This window comes from Neopelma chrysocephalum, unplaced genomic scaffold (genome assembly GCF_003984885.1).
Source record: "Neopelma chrysocephalum unplaced genomic scaffold, ASM398488v2 Primary Assembly neopelma1_71, whole genome shotgun sequence".
Lineage (NCBI taxonomy): Eukaryota > Metazoa > Chordata > Aves > Passeriformes > Pipridae > Neopelma > Neopelma chrysocephalum.
In genome coordinates, this window is record NW_020897731.1 from 14,954,040 (window position 1) to 14,977,010 (window position 22,971).

Genomic DNA, 22,971 nt, shown 5'->3' on the forward strand with positions numbered 1-22,971 from the left:
ATCAGCCCGCAGACCTACGGTATCATTCCAGGCTGTGGGAGCTTTCCCGACGTGAGACAATGCTCAGTAGCACAGGGCAGCGGTACGAGAAACTAAACGTGTGAAACCTGTCACTACACGGCTGAGTCATCGTGCTCAACCCCGGGGGTCTCCCGCTGTTCTTGACCTCACCTGTGCCGTACCCAGCAGCGCGGCCCTCACAGACAGCTCCGTCCTCCCGCGCTGGTTTCTCACCCCGGCAGAGCATTGCGACCCTTCCCACAGCTGAGCACGCGAAGCTGGATCGGCAGGCAGGGTGTGACCGGTAACCACCGGGAAAAGGGGCGGGGGCTGCCCTCAGCCGGCCGGCGCGGGACCGGCCGGGGCGGGAAAGGGGCGGGGGCGGTGCCTCCTCTCGGGCTGCGCTGCCCCGGGCGGCCGGGGAGCGGCGCTGTGTCCCCGCGGCGCTCGCCCCGCCCGAGCCGCCCCCTCCCGCGGTCGCAGCCCCGCGCCCGCCGCCGGCGGCAGCGAGGGAGCGGAGCTGAGCCGAGCGAGGTAACGGCTGGCGGGTCTGGCGGCGGGGCCAGGGAGGAGCTTCAGCCTCCCCCTGCTCCCGATAGGGCGCGGGGCTGTTCGTCGCGGTCTCCCAGGGGCGGGAGGCGGGCGGCCCCCGCGGCGCGTTATGCATGGCGGCGGGCCCGGCGGCGCTGGGGGCCCGTCCCCGGCGTCACTGCAGAGGAGTTGCCTGCGGGTGGGAGGGGAGGCGGCGGGGCGGGGGCTGCCGCTGGCGGGAAGCGGCTGGGGCAGCGCGGTCGCGGGAGGGCCCCGCCGCCGCCAGGCCGGGTCCTCCACTTGGGCCTGAATTCCCCAGGGCCTGGCCGTGGCCTCGGCGCTCCCCGCCGCTGTGGTGAGCGCTGGTGGCGCTCCGCGGGGCCGGCGCCGTTTGCCCCGGCCGCCCGCGGCTTCTCCTCGCCCGTCACCGCGGTGCCCGGCCTTCCGCAGAAATCGCGGCTCCGGCCCCGCCGGCGGCTGTGGCCGCTGGAGGAAGGGTCAGGGTTGGCGTGTCGGCGAAAAGGGTTCGCCCGCTTGCCCCGGGCAGACAGTGCGGAACGCTCGTGAACTTCATCTCGTAAAATAGAGCCCTGCAGTATGAATTCACCCCGTTCAAAATGAAATCAAAAGGTTCTAAGTACTCTTAGGGCTTGTGCGTTCTGAACAAGAGAACAGCTGAAAGGTGTTTACCGTGCGTTTACTCCATAGCGTAGTATCCCTGAGTGCTTTGCACACGGTTTGCAGTTTTGCTGATCACGGACGATAAGGTCACTGGGGCTTGGGAGGAAGTCTGACTTCCAAGGCGAGAATAAAAAACATATTACTTTTCTTAACTTTTGTTCTAAAAGACTAAGGGCAGTTTGACTCTTAAGAGACACTTCAATGCTTTTATACAGTGTCTTGACAAAGTTTGGTCTGCATCTCAGTCTTGCAGTAGGACCTGCAGTGAAAAGATGAGCATAGTTTATATAGAACTTAAGCAAAACAAGCAAGCTTAAGAACTTAAGCAAAAGACCTCCAAAAAGAATAAAAGTTTTAGATCATGTGTCTTTGGATGTGAATGGAGAGCCAAAGGTTGAAATATAAACATGAGGAAAATTATAGAAGGGCAGGAAAAATTAAGTATGGTATAGGTCTGTAAAGCTCGAAAATTGTAGCCCGTGTTCATCCAGGTGGGGTGACCATGAGTAGGGTGGGGCTTGCGTGTGTCATGTGGTTGCAGTACGTGTTTGCAGCGCTTTTCAGGTTGCAATAGTTTATGTTCCTGTAGATCACGTGAAGAACTTGTGAGGGAAATTTAACAGTATAGAAGCACATCTTAAAATCCTTTGTTTTCTTTTTAATAGGCTTTTTCCTATTGTCTTTTGGGTTTTGTTTTGTTTTTTAGTTGTCCTCTAATTCTTTTGTAGTCTTGTTTACACTTTTTATTTAGAGAACTGCTTTTCTGTTGTATTAACGTTAATGCATTTCAGCTGGGCAAGCTACTGATGTAGGGGGAAATGAAGTTCTTAATGATACAATGTGAAAGTGCAGTAGTACCTGACAAAAATGGTAGCCTAGGCATGGTGTTAGGAAACATCCATCCAAACTTACAGCTCTTTCACTTTATGGTGTAGGTGACTTGTTACTTGTTACCTTGTCCATTTTACAAAAGAGAATTTTAATTTCTCTTGAATTAAGATATAGAGATATTGTATTAGGGACTTTGGGGGATTGTAGATCTGATGTATTGCACAATCTCATCTTTCGCTCCAGTCTGTCACTGTTAGTGCACTCACTGTACTGATCTATAGTCTATGCTAAGTCGCCGACTTAATTAGTCTAATTATTATTTTAAATAGAGTTCTTCTGCATATGAATTTAGTTCTGTAAAAGTTTCCGAATTATTAATCCTCAAGTTTTATGAAGTTGCTGCCTTTGTTTTTCTCACAGAGGCTCTGCTACTATAAAAATGTCAGTAGGCCATTAATTAGCTGTCAGTTATGCTGCCTCAGAAGTGAGTAATGCTGTACATTTTCACCTGAATCTGGCTGTGGTCACGGAAGAGGTTGTTTTACAGCTGTTTCTTCTCATGATTCTGCAGGGGATTCTTTGATTACCAATGGGTTGGTTTATGTAACTAATCTCTGTTCCATCTCAAAAATTGCCTGTGTTAACTCAAACCACCATTTAAAATTGTTCAAATGGTCCTGGCTGATGTTTTCTTAGTCATCTCAGGTGAACTGCTTTCTGAAAATAAATGACAGGTTTAAGTCTAGATCTATCAAGTAAGTAATGACAGTCATTTGGAGGCTGTAAGCTTTTTGTTGATGTACCTAGATCAGGATGGTCATCCGTCTGTGGGTTATATTAAACTCAGAATTTTTATTGTATAATGGCTGTGTGTGTTCTACTTTCAGCTGGCCTAGTGAACTAAGCAGTGGAAGTGCATTTGAACATATGAAGTAGAAATAATTGCCCTGATAAGATCAGTGTAGTGTCCAGCCTGGGACCTCACTTGTGATTTTATTTCCTTCCCCCCCCCCCCCCCCCGGAAATATTTAAGGTGTCTCCATGAATAAGCTATCGTGCTTTCTTTATGTGATTTGTGTTCTGGCTTTGTTTTTTAAGCTGTAATTGTATGATGCAACTTGACTCAGTGTGAGCTGGCGAAGTGTATTATGTATCACTATGGTATGTTCCTGTTCAGGAAATTTTGGAGTGGTTCTTATGTTGCTGTTGCATGTGGGCAATCAGGAAAATTCACAAACTGCTTTATGTTTCTTTCTAACCTGCCTCCTGCTCTCCCTGTGGCTGCTACCGTTCTGAGCTCAGTGGTTAATAGGTAACACCTTGGTGAAAAATATTAAGTTCCAGCACACTTTGTGTTCTGATGCTCCAGCATGATCTCCTCATGCTCCCGTTCTTGCAAGTGCTTTCTGCAAACCTGAATACATCATTTTGTTCAAAAATTTCTTGTGCTTCTTCAGCTTTGTCCCAATGTGCAACAAACCTTCCTTTAGAGTCACAGCACTGAAAACTGTATGAGGCTGTTTGGAGGGAAGTGGCCGCTGGGGATCACTGGAGTGCAGCGCTGTGTGCGTTGTGGGTTTGAACGTAAGCTGACCTTCAGGTAGGAAGAGCTTATTTTGGAGAGTTGGCCAGATAGTGCTACCTTTGAGTTGTTCTATATATCACACACAAAGGAAAGGTGGAGAGCTGAGAAACTTTTGTGGAAGCCTATGTGGAAGCACCAGAACCAAGACCTGGGGACATTGCAGAAGCCCTGTTAGGTGTCTGCGGAGGTCTGAAGATTCATGCTCTGGAGCCTCAGTCTTTGACAGACACTTCCCTTTGTTCCCAGGTGCATTGGAGTTGCAGCATCATCTATAAGAAGAAAGTAAACCTGTCTTCATTTGCATCAACAGCTAAAGCAAGCCAAGATTTGGGGAAGTAGCATTTGCATTTATTGCCAGCCCTGACTGCTGCCAGTGCAGAAAAGTCTAAATTAAAGTATTCCTTTAATGTTCCACTTTTCCTTCCTCCATAATGCCACCTGCAGGTGTGTGCCCATAATAATAAATATCATTTGTGATACTCAGTAATACTCCTCTTTTACAGTATCTTCTCATCTTGATAGAACCAGTCCTCACCCTCACTGCCACCCTTTTGCCGGCTTTCCAAGCACTAAAATAAATGCTCATCCTTTGGCCAGGTATTAGTCACAGAAAAAAAATCTTTACATTTTCCTTTTTTTATCAGCCTCAAATGTACTATGGTGTAGCCGCTTAGCTAGATAATGCCAGAGTTGCAAATTATAACAGATTACAAACTGTTTCCTGCAACTCAGGCCCCAAGCCTTGAATTACAAGATCCAGGCACTGCTGTCTTTTGAATGGCTTTTCAGAGACAGTTATGAAACTTCATCTGGAGACGACATGAAAGGAAATTCTGTGATGCTGAGGAAATGTTAATTCTCCAGAGATGTGTTGGTTTCATTCACTGCCCTTCAGCCTGAGTTTTGAACAGTCTTCGGAAGCATCGTGTGGGCAAGTCGCAGCTCCACCTGGCAGGAGTTCTCTTTCCTCTTTCCAAATACCTCTCTCTCTCTGTGTTTCATAACGTGGAGCAGGAATACAATCTTAAGCAGTAGTAATGACTGCAAGTGTGAAACCGTGGAAGCACCACCATAAACACGAGTCTGGTCTTTGTTGCAGCCTGTGGCATTGCTCTGGAGGCTGGGCATAGGTCATGGCAGTGTAGCTGAGCTGTGTGGACAGCTGTGTGGACAGCTTGAGAGCTCTGTGTCCTGGAAGAGCTCTCCTCAAAGCTGAGTTCGCCATGGGTAACCCTTACTTCAGCATGCTCGAGAGGGCTGTGAGCTGGATGGGAGGCTACCAAAGGACGTAGGAGGGAAGCTATGAAAGGATCAACTAACTCTAAACTCCTCTAGGGCTGGAAAGACATTTTGCAGATACTCTGTATTACTATTTTCTGAAAAAAATGCACGAACTCAAAACATTACAAGCAACAACACTCTCTACCTAAACAAGGAAAACAACCGCTTGTTATTTTTCCAGCTTGTCAGGTTACGTATCTGCACTTTCCATAATCCCAAGGCCAAACTTTGACCTTTAGCACACAGCAAAAGGAGGGTGAGTACAAAAGTAGTTCTTTTGAAGCAGACTTGGTGCTGGAGAACAAGCTCACTGGTGGCTCTCCTCCTCCTACCTTGCTACTTTAATCATGTACACCCAGCAGATCTGGGTGTGCCTTTTTGGGAGCCTGTGCTCACCTGTATGGAGGGCTTCTAGCAAGAGCAGCTTCCCGACTTAAAAGGAAACTGCATGATGTGGAGTTTGCAGCTTCTGTCACCTGTCAACTACCAGCTGACTGCCACTGCAGGTTGACTTCTCCTTGTGACCTGGCACGTGGAGAAGAGCTTTTGAGTCCATCCTAGCAAACAGGCTCTGTTCTTCCTTCTGTTTACTTCCAAAGCATCTACTTCTGATGAGTTTGTGCTGGTTTTGTACTCTGGAACTGTGTGCGTAGTTGGATGAAATTTTTGTTTCATACTGAAAGGAAGATTATTTTTTTTTGTAGCAGCTTCAAAAGAATCTGTATGGCCTGGACCAGACTTTAAAATCATAAAAGTGGAAAAAAATCCTAGCAGAACAGATTGCATAAAGCAAGTGTATGCACATTAGTTAAGAATTAGCTCTATGTGTTGGTGTCATGCACTTTGACAGAATTTGATGTGAACAAGAGGATCTTACTTCAAACTGTTGAACTAGCCAAAGCCCGTGGAACAACCAGTGGGAATAATACTGAGAGGCAGAAGGGAAGAGTAGAACACACGCTTGAAGTGTTTTTAGAAGCACTTTATCTCTAGCTGGGTATCGATTTTCACATTCAATAACAAAGTGTTTAGATGGCCCATTCTGTTGCTGGCTGCTGGTGGAAATGGAAGAACACAAAAGGCTCCTAAACCATCTCCTTTGCTACTTTCAGGCTTATTGAGAAAAATCTGCTGGAAGCCATTTCCTTTTTTTTCTTCCCTTGTTTTACCTTCTGGTTTTTAGAGAGGGGAATATTGTCCAAAATAAAAGCTTCTTTTTTATTATAAGTACAACTAGAAAGTACGAGTTGGTCTCAGTTTGATTTCATTGACTGCTTTTTTCTCTTGTGCTGGTATTTAAATGCTTATTTTGCTCCATTTATGAAACCTCAAAATGCAAATGAACAAATGTGGAAATAACCTTTGTTAAAAAGTTGTTCAGTAAAACCACTGAATGACTTTCAGCCTTTCCTGGTGTGGTTTTTCTGAATCCATGTGTTTGAGAGTGAGGTGAATAACATTCTGTGTCTGCAACCTGTCCTGTCCTTTGTAAATTTGGGTACTCATCATCAAGTTCTTGCTTACATGAAGTGCTCTGTATGTTTTGATGGCAATTCTTATTGCTTAGGAGTAGTGGCATGAGGTTACATGCAAAATGCGAGATGAGTTTCTTCATCTCTTGTGAAGAATGTTATAAAGTATTTGAGCCATCAACCTGTCATGTTATGAGTGTGACAGAATAGTTGTTTCATATTCTTTGCCTGATTAGGTGTATATGCTTAGTTTGGTGTTTGGTTTTGGTTTTATTTCTTTTTTACTTTGAAAGCACAAGACTGTTGTCAGGCATGAGCTCTAGGCTAATATGTAGAGTGGAGTTAAGTCAGACTTTGAGTAGATGTAAACATCTCTGGTGTATACACAGTGTTTTAGGGGTTTACATCCGCTTGATGAACAGAAGCGCAGTTCTTTAGCATCAGTAGGGCATTGCAAATAAGTGGTGTAAGTAACATAATCTTATTTTGATGTACCAGGTTTTCTTTGCCTAATTTCCCACATGACGGAACAAATCTTTTCTTGACCAGCATGGATATGTAGACCTTTTCAAGATGGTTAAGAACTGTGGTGAAGAACCAAGTGGAATGGCAAGTGAGGAAACTTACGTTTATTTGTAACTAATTTTTCTGCATTATGTTATTTCTTTACCTGACATAAATCAGCCTTTTTAGATAAGAAATCATTTAAAAACTGAAATCAAGTAAGTATTTCTATCCTTGGAAGACTTACACTTGAGCTCAACTTGGTATATTGGGTACTTACTTAAAGCATTAGCTGTGTTTAATCTGCTAAAACCAATTAAGTGTTTAAAACTTTGCTTATAGTGAGCAAAATGCAAATTTTAATTTGCATGCTGCTTATTCTTTTGTCAGGAGGAAGAATCTACTTCTGCTGATGTTTGATTTCTATGCTGGGAGGCATGATTTCCTGACAGAAGAGTGCATTATATTTTATAACAGCAGATCTTTATTAAATGTGCCATCAGTGGTGGTTTTGGAAAGATGAGAAGACGCTCATTACAGAACAATTCAGTGAAGCTGAAAATGTAAGTTCTGTGCCATTGCTATTTTATTTGTATTAGCAGTTGAGATTTTTTTTCAGTCCCCATCATGTCACTATATATGTGCATGTGTGTTTTTTAAAAGCTGGAAGATAAACATGAACATTACATGAGAAATATTTTATATCATTTAAAATTAAAATATGCTTCAAAAACCTCAAAAGCAAACCAAAATAATAAAAAAGCCACCACCACCAAAGAACCAAAACTAAACCAGCCTCTTTTATATGTATGGAGTTAACTTCCTAAAATTGTTCAGAGAAATTTAAAAATACATGTAAATCAGGCAGCTTTATTCATATTGCTTGAATCTTACATTGTGTCAAGGCTGGAGACTTCCTCTGTCCTTAAAAGAAGAATAGAAATAATTTTGATAACATTTGTCGTTTGAACTTGATCACAGTTAAACCAGAAGTCTCTCATGCTGCTTAGTGCTTTTAGTAAATTTTCCATAGTGGTTAGAATACTTTGCTGGTCTGTTTACTTAAAAAATAAGTTCTTGTAATGACTTTGAAAAATTATATTTACTGTTGATTGTTTGCCAATGCAGTATCTTTGATGTAAAGAGCTTTGTGAATACTTTGGTATCAACTATCTAACTCACTTAAAAAATAGTTTAGTGTATTTCTTCCATTATTCTGTATGTTCTGTCTCTTCTTGAATACTACTGGTTTCCAACAGAACTTGCGGTCAGTCTAATTTACTTTAGAATTTTGACATATCCTGAAAAGGCAAGCTACCATATCTTCTAAGAAGACATTCCAGTGTAGAAGATGTATGACGTGTCAGCCCTTCATCAGATCTTTATTCAGCAACTACATAAACATTTTTATATTACATTGAGAAAGAAACAAGCCTGAGATTTATATTATTTTTCCAGAAATTTTACAACAGTCGATGCCTAATACTCTTTATAGTAGCTTTTGTCTGATTTTGTAAAAATACATCTCTTTAACAATATATAGGAGTTCTTAGAAAGCCAGGGAGTTTTTCTAGTTTTTACTATGGAAAACAAAGGCTGTTTAGCTGGACAAATTTAATATAGCCTCAGTGCAAACATCACTCATGCCTTTTAATTTAATTTTAGAAAATACATTTGTAGCCTTGTTTTTTAAACTTTTTTCAAAGTACTAGGAATTCTTTGCCGAAAGTTTGCTGACATGACTGTACTGGTTAGCAGTGTGGTGACTCGTGTGTGACAGGTGTATGTTAATGGTTATTTCCTAAAATAAATGAAAACTTAGATATTTTAAAAATAATGGATTCTGTTTTGGAGGGTCTTGCGGATTGTTTTTTCCCCCTTAGATTTTTGTTTTGATGGTTTAAATGTTTTGCGTTCTTTAGATTATGTGTCATAAGTAAGAGTGCACTTTGAATATTTCTAAGGACACCTTACAGTTAAGTTCCCCATGGGAGTTATAAATGCATTCTTAGAACTAGTTTATGAAATGATTGGTTTCCTTTTCACCGAAAAGGAAAGTTGAATGTTGTTAGTAAGGTGCTCAGATTGAGATTTGATATCTTGGTCCATTATCTTGCTATGCCAGATTGGCCACTTCTCAACACTTCATTGTTCTATCTGTCAAACAGAAAAGAAGAATGTGTTATGTTAGGTTGATTACGTAGGTGCCTGCCTGTTTCTGTAGTGACTGGATTGCCTGTAATAATATCTGGTCTGTATCTACAGAATGTCTATGATGCATCTGTCCAGCTCCTTAGGGGGGTAGCAGTACTGGAACAGGCATCACCTGAGGCTCGTAATCTACCATCAGAAATAAACTCTGGCGAGCTAGAAAGATGGTGATGTTAAAGCACCCTGACCTGACAAGTCTACTTCTTCTTTCCTAGGTTAGTAGCATTTGAAAATTATCTTACTTTGTAGAGAATGCAGGTATCTTAATATCTGCTTTATTTGTAAGATTGCATAATTTGGAAGATAATTTTCTTACAGGCATATTTTTGTATATGTGCTTGTTTATGGTAGTTGAATTACATTGTGAGGGGATCCTTAATGTCAGGAGCTGTGTATATCTGAAGGACTATGTGTGAAGAAGTGCTTAGGGATTTTGTTTTGTTGTGTTTTTAAAGGCGAAGTTGAGATTTTTCACAGCAGTATTGTTTTTTATCTGTGCTGAAATGAAACAGCTGTTTGCTCTAATTGGATGTGTGTCAAATGTGGTACCCAGAACTGACTACTGAACCTCTGAGTACATTGCAGCCTCTCGCTAATTGTCTAGAATTCCCAATCACTGTGTTCAACACAGCCCTGCTCTTCCTAATCATTGTTATTACAACTCTATTTTCAACTTCAGGTGGAAAAAAAACACCCCCACCCACAGCAAACTGCAGACTGATTCATATTATGTTATCCAGAACCAATGAATATAACTGAGCCTTATGTCAGGCTATTGGGTTATTTGGAATTATTTTCTCTTTCTTGGTAAAGGTAATAGTCAAAAAGAAACGTAAGTATATAAAAAGGCAAGCCCATAGATAAAAACCCTTTGTAAAGTTCAGGGCATGCTCTTAAAAGCAAGTGAAAATTACTCCTTTCAGTTGAGTGTGCTAGTGTTATCTCTTAGGAAATATAGTAAAGTGTGCTTTGTTTGTGTGCAGGCACCTATGTTAAGGAAACTTCCCAGTCTGACCATTCACGAGGCTCTCTGGCTGTCACACTCCTACTGCCAGAGACTTTTATCTGCTGGACCAAGGCCCCCTCATGGTGGGTGGCTCCAGTGAGCTGACTGGTCCCCACTTGGCTCCCCACACAGCCCACTTACACGCAGCCAGGCCAGGTTTCTTTCCTGCTTCGACCCCAGGTTTCCAATAGCAGAGTCCAAGACATCACATTCCATAAGGCAGTTTATTCCTGGCACAGTGTCACAGCAACAACTCGAGACCATCCCTCTGAGGAGAGCCCCAAACCCGAGAATCCCTAAACTTTTATACCCTCACAGTCTCCTCTGAGCACCAGTCTCATTCTTCTTTCTGTTTTCCCCTCCTGCCCCCCTCACTCACTGTTCCGTGTCCATCCACCTGGCTGGCTTCAGAGTTCCCGGCTCTTGCTGTATCTTTCAGTTGTTCATTCACCTGGCTGGCTGTCACCCATCTTCATGTCCTTTGTTATCCCAGAGATTGGGCTCCCACCCAGTGCTCAATCTGCATTTCAATCTCAATCTGCAGCTTGCAGGTCAGGCCACCTGCATAAGAAGTATTCATCAGCATCTATTTCTATATATTTTCATTGTCAACAGAAGCTAGCTCCCAAGAATCTGTCTATGTTGTGATAAACAAAGGAGATTCTGTCAAAATATCTGTCTGACGTACTGGCCATGATAAATACCCTGTTTAAGTGAAATACTGGGAAATGAGGATCTATCTTTTTGATAGGTTGAAGATGGAGAGATGGAATGAAGTGTGAATCTATGCATTGCCTTAGCATACTGGGACATGGTGGGAGTCACCAAGGTTTTGACCTGCGTGTAATTTCTGAGGTGACTGATGTCATTTTCCCTTGTGCCATCTTTCCCCTTCTGTGATTAGTTGTGATTGACAGTTTAGGCCTTAATAATCCTGAAGCAATGCACTGCAGATTTGCTGATTTAGATTAATCCAGACTGAAGTGTGTGGCTTTTTTAGAGTAAAGCATCCTAGTATATAGGGGGATACACAGCCCAATGCAGGAAATACATGCAGGAACATCCTGCAGTGAGATAAGGCAATCAATTTTATGAAGTCCTGGCTACAGAGCACGTTTTTCAGCAACAAGTCCTTACAGGATTGATCATGATATGAGAGCTGGATTAAAACATTGACAACACTTGAAATGTTCTGCTTAAAGTGTTGCTGCACAGTAATGTCAAAGTACATGAATAACTTTCTCCCTTGCAGGATCTTTTCTTTGTCACTGAACCTGTTTTAGTAGGAACAGTCACATTTTTTAGCATTGACAATGTGTGAAGTTAGGTCAGCCTTTTTTACTGGCTAGAGGATGAATCAATTAGAAATAGAAATTTGAAAGATGGGACTTGCTATAATTTGTTTTGATTGTTGAATACTTTTTCATGATGGTAAAGAATGGTGTAAGGATGACTAATCAGAGAGTGAACCAAAAAATGTTTGATGAAAAAAACAGCTGCAATTGTCCCAGCTCAGTCTGGATAACTAGCATTTTTCATTGTGGTTTCTCCTTTATTTTTGGAAGTCTGCTTCTTCCTTTTCCTGTGTATTGTTTTTCTTGTGTGTTTCAGGCTTCTTGACCTCTTCATTGTTTCAGACATCTGTCTCATTTGTCTGTGTAAGGTCCGTGTACATGTGGTAGATTCTGGAGTTGTTTTGCTTTCTTAAGTTTCTGTGACTTGGGAATGTAACAGCCCACCTTCTGCTAAATGTTACTTCTCTTGGTTGCTGGAAGAGATTGTTAGAGAATAATGGAGATGTGCTGTCTGAATCTGCCACTAATCTGGCATTTCATTTGTGCCAGAGATCCAGGGTGGGAAGGACTAAGTGAACGTGGAAGTGCTGCCATTGATTTATCTGCATGTGTTGAATTGATCATCACTGGCAAAATAGTCTTTACAAACAGGTATTTTATGGTCTAATCCGTAACTGTTATCAATAAACAGTGACTCTTTGCTGTAATTAACTTCAGATTCTGAGCCTTACTAAGGTTTGCTAGTCTTCTGAATAATTATTTGTAAAAAATATAGTTTACTATGACCATCACCAGAGCACAAGAGAGCTTTGATGTTGATATAAAGGAAAAAAGGGAGACTATGCCATTCTGTGTGTGTGTATTTCAATTAATAATTGGTTTCCTTTTCTATACAAGATTAAGGCAGTAATTGCAGTTATAGATACCATAATGTTTTAACTAGATGTATTCAAAGGCTTCATGACAGAAGTCTGGAGGGTGGAGAGAAGCCTCTTCTTGCTTTATGGTTTATAAACAATGTTTATAATGAAATAAACTTCACACAGGCCGAGGCACTTCTGAGTGTCATCTGGTTCATCCCAGCAGTTCGAGCAGGGGCGCTTGAAGCAGGTTGCCCGAGCCTTGAAGCAACCTGGGTCAAGCAGGGCTGTGTTTGGTCAGGTTTTGAGAATCTGCGTTATTGGAGACTCCAAAACCTCTCTGGGCAACCTATGCCAGTGTTTCAATAGTGAAGAACCCCAACTGTTTACTCTTAAAAGATCATGGGTGGAGGGAAGTCATGAAGACTTCTAGAAGATTTGGAGATGTCTGTTTGGTTTTCCAGTACTTTTGTAAGAGGAGTAAAATTTCTGAATGCTAACAGAATATAGGTTTTCCATAATGTTAACTGGTCATCAGGAGCAGAAGAATATTTGTGAACTGACTGCCTTGCATTGCAAACTTTACTCTTCTGGATTTCTTTTAAGTTGTGTTTTATTTATTCTCTCTTCCAGATGGAGATTCAATATCTAGTTAATTGGAAAATAAGGCTACTCTTTAGCTTTCAGCCATTAGAAAAGAAGAAAGGCAGACTTCTACAAAATGCTTGCCTGTATGCTTATGTATTTTTTTATCTTTTAGCTATCTAAATAGGAGACATGGAAATGTGACTGTGTATTTTATTGAAATTTCTCTCTTCTCTTTTTATTCCAGGTCTGCTGTTTCTGTTATGTCTATCCCATTTATGAGAGCTTTTTTTGTGACTTTTGAGCCTGGTGCTGTCAGCCTCATGTGAACAAACTAAAACAAAAAGCACGCTGTTTTTTAGAAAACAAAATGCCACGGAGAAGGAAAACTGGTGGGAGTCCTTCTCAGAAGAGTGGCAATTCTGACAGAACTGCTCTTGCTGTATCCCAAGGGGACCCAAGTCACTTAATGTCTCAAGCAGTGCATTATGTCAATAAGGAAGAGCTTTTCAACAGCATGTCAGAGATGTTTTCTATCCTAGATCCTAGCGTGGTTTACATGGTTCTGTCTGAATGCGATTTTAAAGGTAAATAATGTACAGTTGGTATTACAGTTTTGTTTTATACGCAGACAGCTCTAAACTAGGGTGACTCCAGGAAAGTTGGTGGGGGTGTTGCAAGCATATTTGTGAGTTTAGCTTTTAATGAGTAGGTGAGTCATAATATTTTGAAATTTTACAATCAGGCAAGGTTCTCCAAGTTTGATGACGTTTCTGTGAGGCTGGTAAATGGAGCAGAGTGCAGCCTTGCTTTAAATGTGTTTCTTTCCCTGTATTCTGTCAAGCTACATACCCACCTCTCCTGGCAGACTGTTTTCATGTTTATGCCCAGTCCTTTCCATTTGTTTGTGGTTTTAAAATTCTTCTATATGCAAGTTCATTTGCTTTTAATGAAAATACTGGATGAGATGGTGGATAGCAATGTCTGAAGAGTTATTTGCCAGGAGAATGTCATATATGGAGCATTTTAATCAATCTGTATTCCTATGATCAGATGTGATTAGCTGAGATTTTTCTAAGAATATTTGAAAGAAGGCAGAGTTTGGCAATTTTTTTTATATATGTGAAAGCTAGGTAGCCATTAAAAGGACTGTTTTTATTGCCTAAATTGTACAGTTTATAACTTAATAAAAAACGTGAGAGTGCTATTATGATTGTTGTTCCCTTTAAAATTGAATTTGATGGAATTACCAATTCATGCTTTGAACTCTTATTTAATAAGATTCATCTTTATCAAAATAACAGATTTATATAAAGCTTATTGGAGAATTCAGTAAACACGTGAAATTGATAGTGTTGTACTATCAACAGTAGTTTAAAAATGGAAAGATTAACATATTTTCATATGAGTAATAAGTTGCTCTCATATAGTTGAGAAGATGGAAGGACGATGGGGATTTTGTTTAACGTGTATGGAGAAAGAGTCAGACTTTAATGGACTTAGACTTCTTGCTACACTGTCTTTCAGGAAAACAGAAACTTAGCCTTAGGGCTCAGATGGTACTTGTGCCAGGTTTTCATATTGTTGATCACTGGCAACCGATTTAGTGTCTTTACAAAGATTGATGCAGATACTGGATTTTTCAGGACGTTTTAAATGGGGCCATAATGAACATATTTCATGGACTTTTATCTCTTTCGTCCTCAGTAGTAGTTTTTCAGATATTTTTACACTACTTCACCTATATGAGATAGATTAGAAATAAGTATCCATTTAAACATCCAGTGCTGATATTTTTTCCAGTTAAACTTTGTAATTTTTATGCTTATTAGGTTATTATTTTTCAGTATGTCTGTATTAAGTTCTGCCTTTACTTCTAATGAGATCAAGGGAGTTGCAGAAGGTGTGTTTAAAGATGAATTGGTAAACTGTCTTTTGGTTGTTTCTTTATTGGTGATAAATGCTTCTTCAAGTAAAAAAATTGCATGTACCTCATGTTGGGTTTGTTCATTGACCATGTTTTATTCTCTTTACCTTTTTCAACAGTAGAAAATGCTATGGATCATCTTCTAGAGCTGTCCACCCACGCCAAAGGAGTAGCATCTTCAAAAACCTTGGGTTTTGATTCAGCAGCAGCATCATTAGCTCTTGTTAATCAGCAAAGATCTGTTGCAAATGAAAGAATGGGGGAAAGTACTGCAGAACGAAGTAAACCTGGAGAAACCATGGAAAAGGTCCTGTCATCTGATGTGCAGCTGACTGAAGAACTGGATTCCTTAATAGAAAATGCCTTTCAGAGTTACAGTTTGAGTGATGAATTACCTAATTCTGCAAATGACCAAATAGTACATAAACACCCTGTGGAGCACGATGGCTTAATTGAATTTCCCGAGTGGGAAAAATCTGATTCAGTTTGCAATGTCCTACTTTTTCCACAGCAAGCAGAGACAAATAATGAGGTTTTAGAAAACTTCTGTACTCAGCCACCAGTGAGTCAGCTGAGCTTCCAGACAAGCTCACCGGCTGCATCAGGCACTTTTACACAGATAATAGAAGATTCTAATTTGTTGGAAATACATGCTCAACATGATGTAGCTTCTGAAGTGTATAAACAATCAAATGGAGAAATATCATCTGAAAATTCTGATCAGACACAAGATACTGTTTTGGATCAAAGTAGTGTCACTCCTGTTTCTGGTGAGTCCTCCCAAAGCCCTCTGGAACTTGGAGTAGCTGTCACCGGAGATCCTAATTCAAGGTGCCTGGAACAGCACGAAGAGGTAGTGACTGCCTCTAACAGCTACCAGAGCACTTCTCTTCCAGAGGCATGTGTCTCTCTTGAAACATCCAGTTTGAAAACACAAAAACCTGCAGATGTTCAGCAAACTCAGCAGGGTTACAACTTAAATTTTTCTACACCATCAGGTCAATCACAACAACAATGGAATCTCATGGCTCCTGTGTTTTATCCATCCAGTACAAGTCACAGCTTTGTAATTCCTGTGGGTGCCAGTCCAGGGCAGTGGAGACCTGGTTCAGACTGTAGGACTTCGGAAAAAGGACTTTTTGTTTCCTCCCCAGTGGTTTCAAATGCCTGGGATAGCAACCTTTCTCTGAAGGTATGGGGAAATCAAGATAGAAACTCAAAATTGAACCTCTCGCAAGTACAGCAACCACGTGTTTGTCACATGATGAGAAAAAAGATGCATCTTGTAGGTCAAGTACTTGTTCTTCTCAGAGGTGTTCCAGGATCAGGAAAATCATATTTGGCAAGGTAGAACATTTATATTGTGAGCTTCTAAAAAAATTGCTTAATTGTGTACAGGATTTAGCACAGGCACAGACAATTTTCTGACATTTGTAAATAGTTATGCTTATACCCTAAATGCCAGCTACACAGTACATGCAGCGCAATGACTAAGAATTGCTGAGAGCCAAGTTAGTTGCAGCTCCTTGACCTCTAGTGGAAACTGAAATAGTAAGGGTGAGCTTTAACTTGTCACTGGACGAAGGAGTTTGTCAGCAGAGTACCATTGCCATAGTGTTGGATCTGCTATGTTCTTCCAGTCCTTGTTTATTTCAGGTGTTTCCTTCGAATACCATCTATGGAAATATGCCATCTCTTTACAGGCAGAAATTCCCCTTCCACTATGGGAATTCTTTTGTATAAATAGTATTTTTTAAGCTTCTTGGGGTGAATTTTTGATTTATTTTCTTACTCTCCAAAAGCCTAGATTTGGCTGGCACTTGAAACATTTGGTGCAATTAAGACTGTGTATTTGTCAGTGTGAAAGTGTGTCATTTCATGTAGATGGAAAAATACCTCTCTTCTTTTTTTGAAATGAGACTTGAAGGGAACCTTTGTGAGCTCTCTCCCCTAGATAAATCCTCAGCTTTTGGAAAAAGGACAGAAAGTATTATAGACCGTATTTGCCTGGAGGGTGATTTTTTTTTTCCACCTAAATTTGCTGCTTCCATTCCAAATAATCTTGGTTTTGTGCAAGAGACTAAAAAGAAATGTATGTATGGTAGCAGGTATCAGGGCTTGGGAGGAGAAGGGGGAAAAGCTATTTACTTCTTGATCTTTTACAGGAATATCCTTGAGGATAACCCAGGTGGAATCATTCTTAGTACTGATGATTACTTTAATAAACATGGACAATACCATTATGATCCCAATTGCTTAGGGGAAGCACATGACTGGAACAGGAAACGAGGTGAGAAGTAAATAAGGGATGAGCTTGCTCATTTACAGTTCAGTGCTTGTGTGCTGTTTAAAAAAAACTGCCTGGCTTGTAATGCCTGCATCACAGGACAAGCATTTATCCCATCATAGAAGTATTTTTTAATATGTGTGGAAGAATAGTATGAGCACAAACTCAGAAGTCATCCATTCATTTTGTGTTTTGCAACTGAAAATACCAGTGTTTTTGTCACAAGATTATTTTATCCTCAGGTTTTGTCATGATGTGTATTTTAGATTGTGTCCCCTTGCTGGAGTGGTTACCTATACCCTCTCCCAGAAATACTTCTGAGATAATCCATTATAATATGCATATGCAATAAGTAATGAGGATGTTGATACAAGTAACACAGATATTTTCCTGCTCTTCATTACCTTTTTTCTCTTGGGCACTAAATTGTTGGGAAATTTAAAACTAAATTACAAGAGCAAGACAGAATTTTTTTTTCCCCTTTCCATAGTCAGTTTATTTTTTGACAGTGCCTTGTGCTAAACTCCCCACAGAACAACCCTTTTAAAGCTTTTATTTGCTAAATTTGAACCATGATCACTTTTCTGCTGTCAAATTTTTACCAGTGGAGAAATGGGTTGATAGAAATATAGGATTCAACAAATAGTGTGATTGTTCAGAATCATTGTAACATAGCTACAGAAACATGATGCTGTGTCTCAAAGCTAGTGATTCTAAACATTTCATTACTGTGTATTTAAATTCCAATAATTCATTTGATTTTTCGTATTTTATACAGTTTACAGAGTGGGCTAATCTTAAGACTGTTATAAAGCCAAGAATTTTGTATGCAACAATGAAGTCCACTTTAAGGTGATCATGTAGTTTTTTTTAATTTACTGATTAATTAGTCATCTTGGTGCATTTTACATCTGCATTTTCATTTCTTGATTATCATACATACCTTAATTGAAAAGAATAATGCCTTATCTCAGTAGCATTATGTGTGAGGGGGGATTTCTGAAATAGAGGGTCTTGGAAGAGATCAAGCTGTGGCAACAGGTTTTCACACAGTGGTTAATCATTATGGATTGTCTACTTTAAAATAAAACAAATTTAGAGAATTAGTATAAATGTTATGTGTTCACCCTATTATAATGAAATTAACTGTATCATATTCTTTTGTACGTGTGTTTTTCAGCCAAAGAAGCGTTTGAAATGGGAATCTCTCCTATAATAATAGACAACACAAACATACAAGCATGGGAGATGAAGCCTTATATTACTTTGGTTAGTATTACAATTTGACCAATGTGAAAAGGGATTGTTGACCAGGATGGCAACAACATTGTTTTAATAGGGGATTGTCTTTCTCAGTCTAGGTGCTATTCCACAATGAAGTCTGGAGTAAAAAACGTGTTACATGGAATCATATTACCCAGCGTCATATTCTGTGCATATCCAAGTATTGACCTGACCTGGCTTCCAAGAGGCAAAGCCAAGTGCTTTGTGCTTGGGGCCAAAAATAAATAAATTTTTTTCCTCTTTCATATGATTAGTAACATTAGAATCTACTTTAAAATATAATCAACATTAATCAGTAAAAATGATATTTGATGCTCTGTGAAACTTGAAGACTCAGTCTCCGTTTCACCTTAAATATGACATAGAGACAGATACCAGCTGACCAGTTGGAAGTCTAGAGTTATCAGATGTTGCTAGCTTGCTTGAAGCTGTGCAGATTTACTTAATGTTTTTTACTGAAGCGATGTAATCAAAATAATGCACTATTTTATGGTAGGAGTGTGGTGCTTTTATTTAGTGACTAAAAGTGTCCTGCTTTACTTTATTAAGTTAATGCAATCTACATTTACCTTCCAAAGTTATATTTAATTATTTAAATAACTCGTTGAACTTCTGTTATAGGTTTCTCATACTCCAGTTTTCTGGACCTTCTCACCTTTTCATTTAATAGTTTCTGAATGGGCATCAGCACTTTCAGACTCTAGCTCTTATTTTGCTGTTGGGCGTTCAGTGTTTTGGTTATAGAACTGCATTATTTTATGAAATTGGTTGTGATTAACAGAAATAATATATTGGAAGAAATATTAGGAAGACATCAGAGAGTGTAGTACATAGAATTGATCGGTTTTTAGCAGATACTCTACATATGCTGCATGTGGTAATGGATTAGTGAACAGTGGGACTTAACACAAATCGTTTTTATTAATAAAATGTTTCCTTGCGTTTACTAACAATTGTCAGATTAGCACTTCTTTCATAAATTATGTCCTTGATTTTGCTGTATATTGAAATAAAGATGCAACAAAAGTTCTTTGGTAAGATGACAAGAATTTTTTCTGAAAACAGGAATGGGGAGAAACAGCACAGTACTACTCACAGTGTTTCTTCTGATTAGACTTAGGCTCCTTTTTTGTCGTGGTGAGAATAGACCATATAGGAACCATTTACTTGCAGCTCACTCAAGTTTCCCATATGGCAGGAAGGTCATCCACAATAGCTGTGTTAATGTAACTGAATTGCTTGTTTTGGAGCTGGTTCGTATCTGGTCAGCTCTGAATGTAAGCAGAGAGCTTTTCTCTGTCTTCGAGAGGCTGCATAGATGTGTGCATGCTGTATCTGGAAAGAGGAGATGTTCTGCAGTCTTGTCTCAGAGGAGGCAATTCATGGCACACATTTAATTTTACAGTAAGAGATGCATATACATGTTTTTAAAAATCTCCATTTACATAAACATAAGTGAAACACTGAATGGAAGTGTTATTCCAAGTATTTAACAGGTATCAAAAAATACAATAAACAGCTTTGAAAAAGCAGACTAGGCATATTGTGTGCTTTGTCATAGAAATAAGAAATGGGTGATGTGGCTTGTTCTGTTTTATATCTGTTTTATTCAGGCTCAGCAGTTCAAATACAAAGTTACGTTCCGAGAACCAGATACTTGGTGGAAGTTTAAACCAAAAGAACTTGAAAGGTAAGACTTTAAAGGAAAATACCACATCAGACAGTATATCTTTTACAGTCTATAAACTATGATTTTTAAAAAGGTATCACTTAGCACAGAGGCTAATGAAGTAGCAAGATACCAGTCCAGATTTTTGTGATAATAAGTAGCTTTTTAACATTCTTTTTCTACAATATTAACTTTTATGGGATTTTCTATGTATTAAAAGATTTTTTTGTCACCTTAGTTTAATTACATACAAAAGATACTGTTAGCAATAGCTATTATGTTATGTTTTCATTATTCCAAGTTCTTTGCATTTAAAGTACAATGACTGCTCCTTTGGGTTCCTGAGGTTGGAAAAATGATGACCAGTTGGGGCTGGTTTTGCATCCAGCTGGTCTGTTGCCTTAATTGAAAGGTTTCTGCTGTCACTGAGTTTAGGGCAATCAGCACCTCATGGCCTGAGAGGGACAAACCCCTGTGCATCACCACTGTTGCTTACCTCTTCTTTAGCAGGACCTTCTGTTACCTAGAGCCAAAATAAGCAAGACATAATCCCTGTGTAGGTGAATAATAAGTATAAAATTGGCTGGATGCCTGGTTTAAATGGTATGATCAGTGTCCAAAGTCCAGAGTGAAGGCTGATGTCCCCCTATGATGAATACTAGGACTGCAACTATTTAATGTCCTTTTAATGACTTGGATTCTGGGACAGGGTGCACTCATGGAAAATTTGAAGATGATACTGAACTGAGCAATGGTAGTTTATTCAGCCTTAATAAGAGAACATTAAGGAAGGATTACATTGTTTTCTGCTGCCTTTTGAGAGTCTATAGAGAAGACGAAGATCTCTGCAGGGATAGGGCAAAACAAACATCAGCAAGTTGAAACATCTGAAATTTTGATTACATGAAAGAAAAATAACTCAAAACTTGCTTTGAAGTTGGTTATGTACTGAAGGAGTTTGCCCAGAGAGTTTGTGGACTTTGTCGTTTAGGATATCAAAATTGGACATTACAAAGCTCTGGGCAAGCTGATCTAGCTGTACCTCTTCTGAGTAGGAGGTAGAAGTATGTGACCTCCAGATATCCCTTTCAACATAAGTTATTTTGTGATTTCATAATATCTGTTGTCATCTGAATTTGCATACTTAGCTCAAGATTGGCTGCTTTTTGAGTGAGGTAAGGAAGATTAGTTTCTTTCTTAAAATAGATCTTAAACCTTTTCTCCTGTATCTTCAGTTTCTGTTTTGCCATCCTTGGCAGGATTCACTTGTTCTAGGTGGAAATGCTGCAGAACACAGTGCCAGTTGTTGTTTAACAGAGTTAGTGAAAATTTCAAGCCAACTCATGTCCAAAATAATAGGTGAATAGGTTTTCCTCAAGGCTCAAGGAGTTCTTAGTTTAGGAAAACCAGAGCAAGAAGACTGAATTCAGAAATCTTCCATATCTAGTTTGGTATCCTGCATCACTGTCAGGATCTGATATGGTGTGTTTCTGAAACTTATTTTAAGATGATGCATTATGGGGAAAGTTCTAGATTTTAGTAATATGCAAAATATCCCATTGCAGTACAGGGACACCAAATGGGGTGGAGAAGTCAAGTGGAACAGCAGTTTGCCTGAGATGCCCTGTTTGGAATGCCTTAATGCACTGATGCAGGAAGAATTGCTGTTTCACAGCTTTTCTTCTGACCCCATGAATTGTTTGATTAGTCTTGCTGTAAATTTATGAAATTACTATTTACTTTTTCTCTTCTTCACTCTAATACACAAATCTGAAATGTTTCTTTTTCTTTTTTTTTTAATTCATAGGCGAAACATTCACGGTGTATCTAAAGAAAAGATCAAAAGAATGTTGGAACGATATGAACGCTGCCTTACTGTTAGATCAATATTGGATTCTTCAGTTCCAGACAAATCAGAGGCTGCTGGTTGGAGTGAAGATCCTTCTCAGGAGGAAAGCCATAGGTTAGATTCTTTCACTAGCTTTGTAGCCTCAAATAAAAGGCTAAAAATTCAGACTTCTTAGCAACAGAACCTGAATAATACTGTTGAACAGTGAATGCATTAAAAAAGAGAGTTAAAAAATAAAAAAACACCCCACTACATAGTTTTCCTAATTTTTAAGCATTTCAGGATTTCTAGAAATGAGCAGTCAAGGGATCTAGTCACTTTCCAATGCTTTTTGAAATCCTCCCATTATGGCTGTGTGTTACTTTTCAAGAAGCCAATTTTGACTGACTTTCTCTTATCATAGAAATATACTGTTGGGTGTATGTTGTAGATATGAAGCACTTCAAATCTTTTTAGAAGAGTGTAGTCCCAAATAGGAGCAAATTACTATTTCTGAGTCTGTATGTTAGTATTGATGTTATCTTTGTGGTAGAAGGTGGATTCTTCATGCAGAATTACCTATTTGCTCTTCAATATACTTAATTTAAACTTGCCTGGACTTATGTTGGTTGTATACATGACTGTTTTGTAGTGGCTAATCTGAACGATGCTGTGTATCATAATGCAGAGGAACTCAGATTTTATTGTAGTTATTATTTCATGCGGGTTTTGCATGCTTAATGTATTTGAAATGAAATTGGCACTGATAATTAATGGAATGTAGTTGACTGTGAAGAATGGTTTGACAAGAAATGGCACGTGCTCTCCTAGTTCTAGATTTTATTTAACATTAAGCCATCAGGAGAGAACAACAGTCATTAAATAAAAGTATATTTACCAGATTTGCTATCTGAATGAGGAAATGTCTGGCAGCAGAGTGTTTCAGTACATAACTGAATGCTGGGAATGGGGGAAAATTGACTCCTGAGAAAGTGTTCTTAGTCCTGTGCTGTAGTAAGAAGGGGATACTTACCAAGGAAAGTTGGTCTTTCCTTAGCTCCTTCTTTTTTGTAGAGGAGTGTTGGAGTTAGGGCGAAGTTGTTGTAAATTTGTTTTCCTCTCACTAGAGTTCTA

General features: G+C 39.6%; 1 protein-coding gene across 16 annotated transcripts in view; it reads left to right on the forward strand.

Moving 5' to 3' along the window:
• The first annotated feature begins 495 nt into the window (after positions 1 to 495).
• The window catches only part of N4BP2 (NEDD4 binding protein 2), a 42,319-nt gene continuing 19,843 nt past the window's right edge, over positions 496 to 22,971 (forward strand). For 9 of the 16 annotated variants that reach the window (XR_003534808.1, XM_027686743.1, XM_027686749.1 and 6 more), the window contains exons 1-10: positions 496 to 534; positions 6,880 to 6,994; positions 7,276 to 7,448; positions 9,151 to 9,311; positions 13,090 to 13,429; positions 14,889 to 16,116; positions 16,935 to 17,059; positions 18,237 to 18,325; positions 19,954 to 20,030; positions 21,817 to 21,972. Coding sequence is in view for 15 of the 16 variants with exons in the window: in XM_027686743.1 (XP_027542544.1) it covers positions 13,213 to 13,429; positions 14,889 to 16,116; positions 16,935 to 17,059; positions 18,237 to 18,325; positions 19,954 to 20,030; positions 21,817 to 21,972 (1,892 nt within the window). In the remaining variant the exon portion in view is untranslated. Of the gene's footprint in view, positions 535 to 6,879; positions 6,995 to 7,275; positions 7,449 to 9,150; positions 9,312 to 11,946; positions 12,049 to 12,909; positions 12,989 to 13,089; positions 13,430 to 14,888; positions 16,117 to 16,934; positions 17,060 to 18,236; positions 18,326 to 19,953; positions 20,031 to 21,816; positions 21,973 to 22,971 lie in introns of those variants that run through there. The other 7 variants (XM_027686744.1, XM_027686754.1, XM_027686750.1 and 4 more) reach the window with 7 other exon arrangements.